The following is a 14,266-nucleotide window of genomic DNA, read 5'->3' on the forward strand; positions in this document are numbered from 1 at the left end:
GTATTTTATGGATTCAAAAGTGCAAACAGACACACAATATACTTTATATCTATTATCCTTTTCCTTTGTAACTGCGATTACAGCATCACATAATGTGGAGGTTCGACATAGCATCGTGTCCAGTAAAGTTGTTTAGCTATTGGGTAGTAGAAAAAAAGATGACGCTCGTCAGCGATATCATCACTGTAGCATGTGTCCGACTGGGCGGGTTATGACCACACCTTGTCATAGAATTTACATTCAGCATCACACGAACACAGACTGTGCAGCTTTATGCGTGTGTGTGTGTGTGTGTACATCATGTCATGTTTGCACTTGATATGAGCACATGTGGTGTGTCGGTTACGGGGAACACAGAGAGGCTGAGAGAAACACTGCGAGGGGGCCTGAAGGGTTCAGATTTGTTGGAAGAGCTGTGTGTGTGTGTGTGTGTGTGTGTGTGTGTGTGTGTGTGTGTGTGTGTGTGTGTGTGTGTGTGTGTGTATCTGCTTATATGTATATGTGTGTGTGTGTGCTGGCCACCAGTGCTGCAGGGAGGGCCTAGAGATCAGCAGCTGAGCCTGTGTCCCGCTGGGAGCCATCACTGCAGAATGGAGCAGGTGTCTGCAGGCTCATGCACACACAACACACACACACACACACACACACTGTAAAGCTAAGAGAACTCTCGCTCTCTTTCTACTCACTGTCTCCGTCTCTCTATGAGAGTTTTGTGTTTTTACATTTTTTTTGTGCACACCCAACTGGGCAATTTAGCGCATCAGCAGGGTGCCATTTTAGCGTATATTTCATCACACACTCCCATGTTTTTGATCATTACCTATTTTTCATATCCATCCACTCTATAGATGACTCATAAAAAAGGCTGGAGATGTGATCCATAAACAATAGTCCAACAACAGATTATGCTGCTGCAGCAACACAGAGTGCCCACGCCTATCCAAAGGTCACCTTTCCGTGTTCAAGTACTTTGGCCTGGAAGTAATAACCTGTAATTTTATCTGTATAATGGCAGTGGCAGGTCCCAGAGTTTCTGAGTAGAATCTGTGCATTGCTGAATTTGCCTGGTAACAAACTGATCATGTCACATGTAATTATTATAAAGGTGGGCAAAGAGCACTACCCATAATCCAAACATAAACAAAGGCGTTGCTCACACCATCAAAAACCAAAGCAGAAGATTTTAACCTGTTATTATTCCCACACTTATTGACAGCTTTTAATTCCTGGATTATAACTAAATCTAAGCAATTATAAAGTTTTCTGATAACGATGATGTTTGTAAACACGCCAATAAAACGAGTGATCTTTGATGTTTGATATCATAATGCTAGAAAAATAAACAAAATCTTAAAAGTTACCAATCATATATGGAAAAAATATCCAGTATGCCAAATAATACAGGGCCTTGAGGTAATGAAAATGGAAAAATAGACAACACAGTCATGTAAACGTCAGCCATGCTTATACACATAACATAAGTTTATGTAGTAATGGTTTTTGTCTTGTGAATTCCTCCGAGGATTTACCTCAAGTCAATGGCTACATTTGCACAGTTCAACAGGTTGAATAAACAAAATAATCTCACTTCCTGCCGTTCATTTCTCTTCTTTAATCCAAAAAAGGTTTGCCCTTTTTGCTTGGTGGGGGAAAGCATTTCATTTCAAAGAAATTCACTGCCTCTCTTGGACAATGTTTTCACATCCCGTTGCAGCTATTTCATTCGGCTTAAAAGGATAAATAGAGAGAGAATAATGAAACAGACAAGGCCGGAGAGAAAAGTAGTATTGTGTTTTCAAATGTGAGTTCTTTATATTTTGTTATTTGCAAACAAACATTAATGATTACTATGGAAAAACAGAAAAACGCCTCAGCTACTGTTTGACAGTGAAGGCAAATCTGATCATTTTAGGTTGACATCATGTTCCCTTGAAAGAGCAGCCCGAGGTGTGTATTGGATCATGCAGATTTACTGAATTAATTATAAAACTGACAGTGATATCGAATTGTACTGTAGATATGTCAGCCTTCTAAACTTTGACAAAAGAGGTATTAGCCAGCACAAGCCAGTGCAAGCCGTTTACTGACCTGCCTGCGTCTGTGATAATCTCACTCCGATGGCTTCAGCTCAGTCATCTACACACAAATGCATAATGCAGACAAAATCTTCTGACAGAAAGAACATTAAATCGTCTCTTTGCAAAAACGACATTTATATATTATGACCTTTGTAGACCACAGTTTGAGATATGATATGGAAGAGATATCCATTTTATAGGTGAGGACTCCTGACCAGACAATATCTGGTATTCGTTTTAAGAGCAGTGATGTGAGGAAATGTGCTTTATTGTTGACAGCTCAGCGTCCGTTGATGCTGAGCTGACAAACGCTGCAGATACTAGAGTGATTGTCTGCGTCTGGGATCCTGGCATGTTGATGAACAACACTATTTTTTGTCCTCTCAGAATTGATAGTTTCAAAGCCAATGCTTTTTTATTGATTCGCTAATTGCCTGGGATGAGGCAAAGTATCTGCTGTCACCATGAATAAATGATGTATGGCTGACTGGTGCATTAGTGCCGAGGAGGAGTGACCATTCAAGTTACAGTAGCTAGCCAATGGCTCCACTGGGAGGCGTGTAATAGTTGGGGCCTGTGTATACTACATGTATAGAAAGTAGTTTTAGAGGCGTGATGGATTTTTTTTTAATTGATCAGATGTTCATGAAGATCAAGTTAAATCAAGATAAGATGTTGTAAAAAGATGAAAATACTACAGTTATTTTTGTCCAAGGGGAGGCTTGCAGTAAGTGTTTCCTCTACAGAACCCAGGGGACTGCAACAACAGCATCATCATTATCTGCTAATCCTTTACTCCCATTAATAATGAATGTATTCTAACAGCAGCGTTGAGTCTGTCTTTAGCTGTACATTAGTGACTGTAAAGTAAGCTAATTTACAGTACATACATATTTTGTAAATAATTTACTACCATAGGTGATTTGTTTGTATTATTTCATTTATCTTGGCTTGTCTTGGCCGAATTTATTGTAACATTATACATTGTACACTCATGACATGACTTTTTTTGTACACATCTTGTTATTTAATGGTGGAAAACTATTTCTAGTTTCCAGAATTCCTTCTTCTCTTCAATCGGCTACATGTTTCAACAACACAAAATAATTGAAACATGACTCTAAGCATGTAGGCATTTAAACTGAAACCCGGTGGAGTTTTCTTGTTGTGCATTGCCCACTTGCTTTTCTTCAAGCATGAGAATGGGCGGTTAAGCATGAAGTGACATTTGGAGAGCTGGATTTGTGCAGCTTGCACATGTTTTGGTCCACAGTACCGTAGGCCAGCCCTGTGAAAGACTCTGGATGCATCTCATTTCTAAAAGGTTATTCCTCATCAAAAGCCAGTCGTGCAGCCATTTATAGAGATCTGTTAGCATGGGGGGGTTTTGATGAGGTTTTTAAAACGTCATTACAGGTGGCAGGTGGTGTTTCGGCGACTCACATTTTTCCACCTGAGGTCTGAGAATCAGACTCTGTAAAAGAAGAAAACAGGACTCATTTCTGCAGGGAGATACATGACTGCAGAAATGACTAAAATAAGTAATGGAAATAAAAAGGTGAGCAGCAGTCTAAAGAATCCCGAGTGGGAAGCTCTGTGTGGCTTTGTGTGATGTGATGTAGTGTGTGTGTGTGTGTGTGTGTAAGTGTGTTTGTAAGGGGGGGGTAGAGGGTGGGTTGTGATTAAAGCCTCCACCAGATGGACCACAGCAGTCGCCCTGTGAGCATGGATGTACCCCGACCGGGATCAAACGCAAAAAGGGCTGACATCCCCGCAGCCCCAAAGCCCACCTCTATACCCCATGATCCACTGACCCAGCACACTGCAGAATGGCCACCGCTTCATTTAACACATACAGCATGATTTGAGTCTAGACTAGAAGACAGGAGAACAACAGAAAACAAAGCAGGTTTTCATATCCTAGTCATCGTGCCCATCTTTGAGCCTCCAGATTCTAAATATAATAATTTGATTGCGTTTATCATACATCAATGACAGTTAATAGCAAGACTAAACTTTATGATAAGAGCATGAGCCGCTAGCCTGTTGAAGTTGAATGTCACCCCAAGCTGCGGACCACTCTGTTGTCCAAATGGACACTAATCCACCAGAGTCCTGTTGAGAATACACTGTCAGTGCCAGAACACATGCCAGACTCAACAGCCAATGCATAGCTAAGCCTCTCTGGGCACCTCCACAAACCTCTCATTTGTGTTAGGCTACAGCCTCAGAGACCCATCATTATCTTTTCCATTAAAAAGGAGTTCGATTAAGTAAATGTGTTCTAAATTTACTTAAATTTCTTCTTTTTTTAAAAAAAAGTGTAGATTGAATTTGTTTTCTTTAATGTGTTCTGTTGCTTTCTCAGGACAAAACAATAATTAGTCAAAACAGAGAAAAGGCACTCACCGAGGCATAATTTTGAATTAAATCTACCAAAGAGGAGTACGCTTCTGCAGAGTTTACATAGCAATTGAACTGACAGTTCACTCCCTATTCCACAGATAGAGACAGAGTGCTCAGCCTGAGCTCTCAAACAGCCCCCTGTCACATCTCTGCAGTGTGCAAAGCTCCAGCCATACCAAACAGCTTTGAGTTAAAGTGGAAGAAAGTGGCTGTGACAAATGCAGCACAGCCTTGTTCCGGGATCAGCATGAAGAATTCATTTTTGATCTGAGGAGTTTCTACCAGGGAGAGTGACACAGGCAGGGGTTAAGCTGACTGTGTATCATGCCCACTGATACGGAGGAAAGAGGATGTAGGAGGAAAGCTTCAGCTAGATTAGTTACATTTGTCCAAAATACATGTGTTTAATACAGTCTGTATTTAAACATATGCCATTTAGGAGATCCACTTTTCTTAAGCGCTTCCATCAATTCACATATATTAAGATTCACAGGGCCATGTTGGATTTGTAAGTTTTTCCAAGAAATCATTCATAAAGTAAAATGTCTATTTTTTTATTCAATCAACAGCAGGAACACTGAACTCAAACCACTGAGCTGAGCCAGTAGCTACTACACTGTTCAGTCATGATCTCAGCATGTTTTAACCCCTTTTTGTTATTTTAACAGCAGAAAGTCTCAAAAATGTGTGAATGAATGAATATCCATGGCTTTGAAATAATGAGAAAATGATTGGATCTCTTTTTGCCCAAATTTGGGATTTCAGGCTTTGGATAATTAGGATATTTAACCATTACTATGGGAATCATGCAGACAGATTTTACTACAAATCCAAAGGACAGATTTTCAGGGTCAGGATGATTTGAAGATAAAATGTGGGAGATTGTATCATTGTAGACAATGGTTTTTGCTCTCTAAATGCCTTCTAGGGCTCTGTGTTGGCTTTGCCCTGGTGAATTGGGATTTTCTTTCAGTGTACACAGACCTTTCTTCTCATCTGCAATCATTTAGTATTTCAGTGACTGGCTGTGAACTTGACTGTTCTCCCAAGATAATTTAACATCATTTGCTCTCCGTGCTTTAAATAAGGTGTCATTGCGGTGATTCTGCTCCTCCTGCTTAAGGACATCAGCTTCCTCTTCGGAGCAGTTTTTGTGGCAGAACTGCTCCCAACTGCTCCCCTCTTATTACTGAATTATTACAGCTCTGTGGCACAGAGCACCTTGCTGTTGAAGACACAGAAAAGAGGTGATTTGATTGAACGTGCAACAGCAATGTGCAGTTTGCGCCTCTGACCATGAAATGACCAAAAATCAGTATGCAAGCCGCGTGTTCAATTGATTTATGAAATAATAATAAAAAAAAAAGCTCCTGGTCTTAACACTGAGAGCAAACAACAAAAGTCAACTGAACGCAAAATGCCCGTTGTTGTCCGGATACAGCCGCATTGTGTTAATAGCTGTCTGGTGTCTGGTGATGCTGAGTTTGTCGCTGGGCAGGGAGACTATGACTCTCATTTGTTGATTGTTACCGGCAGAGGGTGGACACCTGCCAGGAAAAAGGCGATCATCAGTCTGAGTAGCACAGCAAGATGCTACTACTGCCAGAACTTCAATAGAGCAACTAAATCTATCCTTCAAGGGCAAATCAAAAAGAGCCTAAGTAAGCCGCAGCATACTGAGGAGTGTCTTGTGGGCTATTAAATGTATTAGGCTGTTTTATTGCATAGACTGCTGTGATATTTTGAATTGAAATCAACTGGGCTTGACAAGTTGTCCTCATCGTCATTTTCATTGTCAAGTACGGTGTTGCTGTCATACAGTGTGAGAGAGGTAATTCGGCTTCAGATTGTGTTTTCCGCCCTTTGATGCATTCAATGCGTACATTTGCTCTGAACCTGACTACTGTAGCAATAGCGAGGATCAGTTTTGCCAAAAACCACGAGTTTTCTGTCTCTCGTTAATAATCAAGGTATTTTCTTCCCGCACTTTGAGGTAACACCTCTGCTGGCATCTTCGCTTCTCTTCCTTTAAATAGAAGTCTTATTATGCAGAGTGAAACATAAGACAAGTGTTGAAACACTGCGTCTGACAGTTAACAAGACCCAAACCGAGAGCACCCACAATTATCACCGTCTGCGCGCTGCATATTCAAACTTGCTATACTGCGTACGCTATTCTCTGCCTGCTCTTTCACACCTGTTATCAAAATACTACAGTATGTGTCGGCTGCTACCAGAGTATATTGTGTACGTACAGTACCGTGCCATGTATTCAATTGTTCAAACTAGGGGATTCAACCAAATACAAACATTTTTTCATCCTTCAGGGCGTGGCAGCGATATAACTGTGACTTTGTCCAAGAGCGACTAAGAGGGACAACACCAGCCTGCAGTTAATCCATTAAGGCCTGTTACTAGGAGGGGTTTAGGGTGGAGAAGCAGGGCAAAATGGAGGGCAGGAGGAGTTCATGACAATTAGCCAGCTCTCTGCTTTCCGAATTAGCAGGCTGGAAGTGCAGGCTGAAGCACATTTCTAGTGTCCAGCAGTCCCTCTGCAGTAACACTGTCTGTGACGCACTTCATGAACCAAAACACGTTTTTGTCTGTGTATGTATGCCTGCGTGCAGAAGTGTTTGCCAATGTATGGATTCCGTTTGCCCATAAGGGTTTGTGTTTATGGACGTGAGCCAGAGCCAATCAGTGAGATGGGGTTTCACATTGCTGACAGTATGGCTGGTCCTTCTGGGTTAAAGCCACAAAAGCTTTTTAACTTTCAAAACTTTACAAGAGAAAAGAAATATCATTTACCTCCTCAAAAACAATTTAGCATCAGTCATCACCTAAAAGGCCAAATAATGCATCCAATCAACGCTATGCACTTTTTTTTGTGCAAAGTCTGACAAACTGGGAATGCCATTAAGAAAGTGTAGCCTTTTTTAGGCATTACACTTAATTACCTATTTGACATTTTTATATTTATTCAGTGATGTATTGCATTTTTTTCACAGACAGACATAAACTGAGTGGAAAGTCGAAATCCTCATGGTAATAAGTTTCACTGCAATACCTCTAAAATTCAGACTGTAAAGTGTCTCAGCATGGATGCCCTTGATGGAGTATCTCAACCACTCCCTCCATCTGTCCATACACAATATTATAATGCACGGCGTGTAGCCTTAACTAGGACATGTTAGCAACATGGTTCCATCTTTGGTATGTGTCTGTATATCGTAACTCCACACACAGACACACTGCAACGAGCAGATTGTGATTATAGCTAATTTACTGAGTAGTGGCAGTCACTTTCATTGCTTTATAAAACCATGGTCCTGTAAAGCAATTTAGTGAAATGACACGCCGAGCAAGTCAACTGTGAGAGACTATTTTCACTTTCAAATCATATTCTCATTTAGAGAAAAGGTTATTTGGATCATATTACAGAGGGAGAAAACAACCTCAAAACACTGTCCTTTATGAAATAAGAAAATGATCACCCTCTATTTCCACCCCATATTTTACTCCCTTTAAACAACAAAGTTATAAGTTGACTGCATACAAAGACAAAAAAAACGAAGAACAGACGTGATTTGTGATTCAGTCATTGTCATTGATCTGACTTTCCATTCTTTACCACGGGGGATTAAAAAGTCACAATAAAAACATGGTTGGGAGGAAAATATTAGAGGCAGTGAGGTGGAGAATGTTTTTTTTTTTTTTCTTGGATCCAACTCAAAGCCTTTATTAAATTCAAAGGTCAGAGCAGGAGGATAAAAGATGGACAGGAAACTGTGCGTTTGTTGCCTGTACTATTCAGTTGCAAATTTTCTGCTCTTTGGTAGAAAAAGATATGAAGGCACATAAAGGAAAATAGACAAAGATGCACTTCTATTTTAATTCAATTTCTTTGTGTTTCATTGTGTTATATACAGTATGATCGGTACAAATCTCCAGACTGCGAGTGTCAGCGTATTCTATTCTATCTGAAACAATAGTGAGCTTGTTCATCCCATCTCCCCCTCCGTGTGTGTGTGCACATGTACTGCTCAGGCTTAATTGAAGGCGTGGTGAAGGTTCTCATTAGTATGTCAGACACATGGTTCCACTAGGCCAGCTATCTAGCTGTAGCTAACCAGACAGGTGGAGAGGTCAGGGTTGAAGTGGAGAGACTGGGGAGCTTTAGTTCACTGCTCCTTTTTTTTTTTTTGTCTGCCAGAACTGGCCTGATCATTTCGAACCTTTTGTCTTCATCCTGATTTTCCTCTTTCCTAACAGCATTTTTTAGTGTTCATTTGGAAGCTCTCTTGTGTTGTTACTTGAGCGTGTGGTTGAAATTCACAATTTACATCTGTGAAAATACACATACTTGTGCGATGCAAGTATATATGTTCATACGTCTGTGGGTTTACAGCGGATTATGTGTACACAGCAGGACCTTTAGTGAGTTAGACAGGACATCATTCAGTTCCTAACAATTCATACTAGACGTTTGCAGTAGATGATTTGCTGGAGACCTGGATATGAGTTCGCTGCTATGCTCGAGTGCTAAGAGGTGACAAAATTTCATTCCCCCACTTCCTCCACTTCTTCTATCCTTTTTCCGATTATTATTATTATTTGATGACTCATTTAGTTTGTGTAGTTAAATTGTGACCATCGAAATTCCTCAAGGTGACGTCAAGCAATAATCAGAATTATTAGATTCATTTTCTGTTGACGACCACTCAGTCAGTCAACAGTTGTTGACTGTTGTCATTCACATTATGTATTATGATATTTTGTCAAACCTTTTAGTGACATATTATAGCCACTTGCCAAAGGACTGTGTAAATAATATGTGAACCTGCATCAGGACAAGATCTTGAGGTGGCTGGAGCAGAGAAATCTCTTTGAGCTTAATGGATCTCTACTAGTTGCATTAGCTCTGCCAGGCCTCGCACAGCTGAATGCTAATTGAAACAAACCAGCATGTGAATAAGAGCTGACTTGCAGACTGCCGCTTAATGCTGTGTTGAACACAAAGGAATCAGTACGATCATACGATGGGAAACTGACGATCTTTTGTCTGGAAACATAAAGATATTCCCAATGTAAGAACTTAGTTACCTGAGACTACATATATATACAGCATAAGGTGCTTCAATGTGTGAGACAGTGTGCACTTAAGTGTATATTTTGTGTATGCATGTGTGCTTCCACATGAATATGCTTATGTGCACTAAGCGACTGTGGTGTTGGCCAACATACGTTTTCATTATGTGCATTCTGAATGTGCGTGCATGTGTGAGTGTGTGTGTGTGTGTGTGTGTGCGCGCGCGCGTGTGTGTGCGTGTGTGTGTGTGTAAATGTATATACAGCCAAGCACTCCTGCCTGCCAGGCAACTGTGTGTTAAAGGAAGCAAGAGCTCCCTCTTCTTGTCTGCCAGAGATAGGGGCCAGCTGGACAAAATCTACCTGAGGCAGGTTTGCTGCTGGGTATTGAGAATTTGCCTTTTAAAAATATTGATTATTTCTAAGCTGCGGTGACGATTATAATATATTAGGGAATAAGCCCTTATTTAATAACATTTTATTAAGCATTTTATTGACTGGTTCTGTGATTACTCCACCAAACAATAGACCGTTGTGTGTCCTGTTACCACCCTTAACAAAATTCTTCTGCTTGAATAAAAAAAAAAAAACATTTTTGCTGCTGTTGTTTTTCAGCAGAGGAGGAGAGGTCCACACATGGCGTGGAGTAAACACTCAAACACACTGCAGCAACAATGCAGATAACCTGTTTGTTTTGTTTTTCTATACGAGCTTAATGACAAAAGAAGGCACGTACTGTATATGAAGGCGGTTACAAACTACAGACACGACTTAAAACGCAGAGTTATTAACATAAACATCATCAGGTGAGGGGTAATTACGTGCTTCAGCATCTGCTTCCCCGCGTGATGCTTCCCTGCTCCACACGTCGTGGACCACACGAGCCTGCCTCCTCCACTCGCATCCGAGAGCGCGCCGCCCCCGTCGGCACGTCCCCAGCCAATGGGAGACGGCGCGCGAGGTGACTGGACGGTGCCATAAATGGCTTTTTGTGGAAAGGTAGCGCGGTGTTTTCTACCACTCTTTTTCTTTCAGTGGATTGTCTTTTCTCGCTGCGTTGTTCTGTCTTAGTTTATTTCCCTTTTTTTTAACGAGTGTGGGGTTTTTTTAAATTCTGGGACCGGTACAGGCTTTGCAGGTCTTCCACACTCATCCTTGCTCGCTCTGTTTTAGTTTTTCTGTCTCCGCGAGACTCACTTACACCAAACCAGCACGTCGGTTCATTCATCCTCCTCCAGCACGCTGCCGCTACTCCACCCTGACTTTCTCCGGCTTTTTTTTTAAGGCTACAGTTTGTCCGCTCAAAACTACCGTTACCGTCCGACAGCCTTACACGAGAATGGTCATGGTGAGTAGATGTCATAGGACGTAGGTTTATTTAACGCATGCTCCTTTTTTTTTATTGTGCTTACGTTCTTGCACCCAGCTTCACTTTCTTTGAGTGTAAACATAAAGCGTGCCGCAGCAGGCAGACAGGTAGCGTCGTGCTGATTTGTTTTGCCTACAACACTTTTGTTTCCTTCCTTCCTTCATTCATTCCTTTTAATATAACTACAGAAAATAACTAAAAAAAAGTGTTAACTATACTGTATCAGCTACACCTGTATGGACAGGTATGCCCAAGCGTTTTTGTGCCTGCATCTGCTCTGATATTAGATTTAAACCCTGACAGATGTCAAATTTATCAACACAGAATGTCAAATTTTTTTTCTTTATGTAAAAAGATGTATAGTTAGATGTTAGTATTTAAGGGGGAAAAAAGTCTGATTTACAGTTTATAAAAGACCCCATTTATTATTTTGTAAGACAAAAGCTGTAATCTGTTCTGTGCGTGTGAGTAAAAGAGTGTGTGTTTTGCACATAAGAGATAGAGAGAGACAGGGAATAAGAGAGAATCAGATGGTCTGTATACACAGTCATGTACTGTAAATGTACAGGGGATTTTAACATGCACCCAGTAATAGCTAATTTATATACACAGTGCTGCACAGGCATCCTATTACCATAGTGCCTGAGGCTGCAATCACTCTCCTAGAGCTCCGCTCCGCTCTGCTCTGCTCGGCTCACTCAAGCACAGACCTCAGCAGCGATTGATTGCTTTGCTGGGATTCAGAGAGCCTTTTCTCTGCCAAACCAGGCTGAGGCTGGCGTGTGCCGAAGAGGGCTCCGAGCCAGCCAGAGAGCGAAGGTGTTAACACTGAGGGAGGGGGAGGTGAGGCTGAGGGCTGACGGGCAAGCCAAGAAGCCAATCACAGACTCTAAAACAGAGGTTGGGAGGGGGTAGTGGGCGGGCTCTGACCTTCCAGCTGAGCAGGCGACTGGGCGGGTGGCGATGGGAGGGAGGGAGGGCGGTGGGAGGGAGGCTTGCTGCAGCCCGGCACTCTCGCATCCAGGCTCACCATTCTCCTCTCAGCATCTGTGGAAGAAGGCGATGCTTACTCCGTACGCCTCTAGTATGCTGCTGTCTGATCGCTGCTAAGACTCCGGGCAGAAACAGGAAGAGAGGCAGAGTGTGAGGGAGAGAGAAAAAGAAGGAGACAGTGTCAGAGAAGCAAGACAGGAAGAAAGAGAGAGTAGGGGATTTTCTTTGCTGAGGCGTTGCTGTTGTGTGAGGAGAGAGAGAGCGTGAGACAACGGCCGGCGTCTCCCAAATGGAGTGGAATGGGTTTAAGATGGTAAGGAAGAAGGCTACAGGCAGCCTGCCACTATACTCCACTGTACATTGTTAACCATCGTTTCATTTTAGGCAGCCTACAGTGGCTAGAGCAGGTTGTAGTTGTAGATAAACCGTCACCCACAGTCAGTATATATTGTACTCCTTAAGCGCAGGCATTGCAGCGTTACTATTGAACTATTTGTTGTGCAGAACGTGAAGTTCGTTCATGGAGGGAAGAAGGATACAGCAGGGGGTTAGATCGGCGAGGTTTGTGGGCAGGATGAGAAACGGAGGGGGACAGATGGAGGGACGGAGCCAGATATCATGCTATTAGGAGAGGTGTGGAGGCAGGAGTAGAGGTAAGGAAGGATGGGGAGAGGAACAGAGAGAGGGAAGGGTTAAATCGGGGAACAGCACCCATTTTATGTTGAAGCCAGGGCTGTAGGTGTCCCCCCCTTTTCCTGCCTTTGCACCATTCTGAAATATTTACCTGCGTATAGTACTGCAGCAGAAATGGAATGCACATTTTTGATGCTTAATGTACTGTAATGTGGTTGGGGGGATACTGCACCTTTATGGATTCTATATTCATGTGTGCAAAGTAGTCCTCGTTAATTACATGAGTAGACGCGTTATCCGTCATGCTGCCTGTGTACACAGTGTGAGTTTGTGCTGTCCATGTGTTGTGCCAGAGCTGGTGAAAGATGGAGTAGGTGTGTTGGACTTACACGCATGCCCGGATTACAATTGATTGTAATGCTGTGCAAGTTTTAAGCCCAATGCTCGCACGAGTGTGTGTATGCCTGTGTTTTCTCTAATTATGTGTTTGGCTGTGTGAATAGGTGTTGGTATGAGAGAACGTATAATAGGCTTTTCAAGTCATCTGCTTTGCTCAGCTTCCTCAGACTCACTTTAACTTTGCCTGCATTTATCCATTCATCCATCACGTCCAAGCGACAGAGTGAGAGCTTGACTAACAAAACTGGTGGCCATATTTTTCCCTCCTGTCATTTTCACCCGTCGTATAAGACAGACTTTTATTTCATTGTTGATACTGCGTCACTGTTCTGACTATACCGTTATTTTGTAATCTCAGTGCATGCATCTGTTTTCAAAACGGTTCCCTATACCATCCACAAAGCGGACTCACTTTTATATTTGCGCGAACAAAGTGGAAACACTGTTTATTTGCCGGTTAGTAAATGTTTGTCTGCATGCTGACTTCTTTCTATTGGATGCAATCAAAATGCTAATTGAAACGAAGGCGACTCCCTTGTTTGGTGACCAGGCTAGCAACGCTATATGGTATGCTGTCTCCTTGGACACAGCTAGCAGCTTAGTGTATGTGCATAGACAGAGGGGCCTAGCAGGAACACAGGACTTACAATGTGATAAGACGGGCGCTGACGCAGGGAAAGAGTGTATATTATTTTAAGTGGATCTACAGATAGGGCTAGTATTATTATGCATGTGAGATGAAAGAAATTGACATGACAGGAGAATCAAAAGGAACAGTGAGAGAAGGAGTGGAAAAAGTCGAATGTTCATCAGTATTGGAGATATTAGGTATGAGTGTGCACCAGGAAGCCTCCTGATGGGAACCAGTGGGGGACCTGGGCTAGAGACAGGCCATCGTTTGACGCACACACTCACTCACTCACACATACACACAAACACGCAGTGGCTCTATTACCCTCAGGCAGAACACCATGAGCTCCAAGGTTACACATCAATGCTAATAGGGTGGGGTGTGTGAGGAATTTATTAGCTACAGTGCACAGACCGAGTGTGTGCTTAGTGATTTAAATGTAACTGAAGATCAGAGAAACATAAGATAAGGATGGGTGCTCAGATATGTAGTCCTGGGGTCATTATAGGCCTGAGGAACAAAGAAGGTGATTCACAAACATCAAGTAAGAAATGATGCGTGATGAGGTTGCAAATAAAAACGAAAGTAAAAAGTCACAGGGCAATAGTACATCAATCACATTTCATGATAGCCTGTGCTGTGTTTTGTGGAGTTGCAGCGATTAGTCGA

At 42.1% G+C, this 14,266-nt stretch overlaps 1 protein-coding gene across 9 annotated transcripts in view; it reads left to right on the forward strand.

Moving 5' to 3' along the window:
• Positions 1-14,266, forward strand: part of elavl4 (ELAV like neuron-specific RNA binding protein 4) — a 71,614-nt gene that overhangs the window by 5,326 nt on the left and 52,022 nt on the right. The window contains exon 1 of one of the 9 annotated variants that reach the window (XM_019262893.2): positions 10,578-10,920. The exons of 7 other annotated variants lie outside the window; for them this stretch is intronic. In XM_019262893.2, the coding sequence (XP_019118438.1) occupies positions 10,912-10,920 (9 nt within the window). In that variant the 5' untranslated portion in view covers positions 10,578-10,911. Of the gene's footprint in view, positions 1-10,577; positions 10,921-11,951; positions 12,248-14,266 lie in introns of those variants that run through there. One more of the 9 variants, XM_019262887.2, reaches the window with a different exon arrangement.

Source organism: Larimichthys crocea, chromosome XVII (assembly GCF_000972845.2).
Source record: "Larimichthys crocea isolate SSNF chromosome XVII, L_crocea_2.0, whole genome shotgun sequence".
In the NCBI taxonomy this organism is placed as follows: Eukaryota; Metazoa; Chordata; class Actinopteri; family Sciaenidae; genus Larimichthys; species Larimichthys crocea.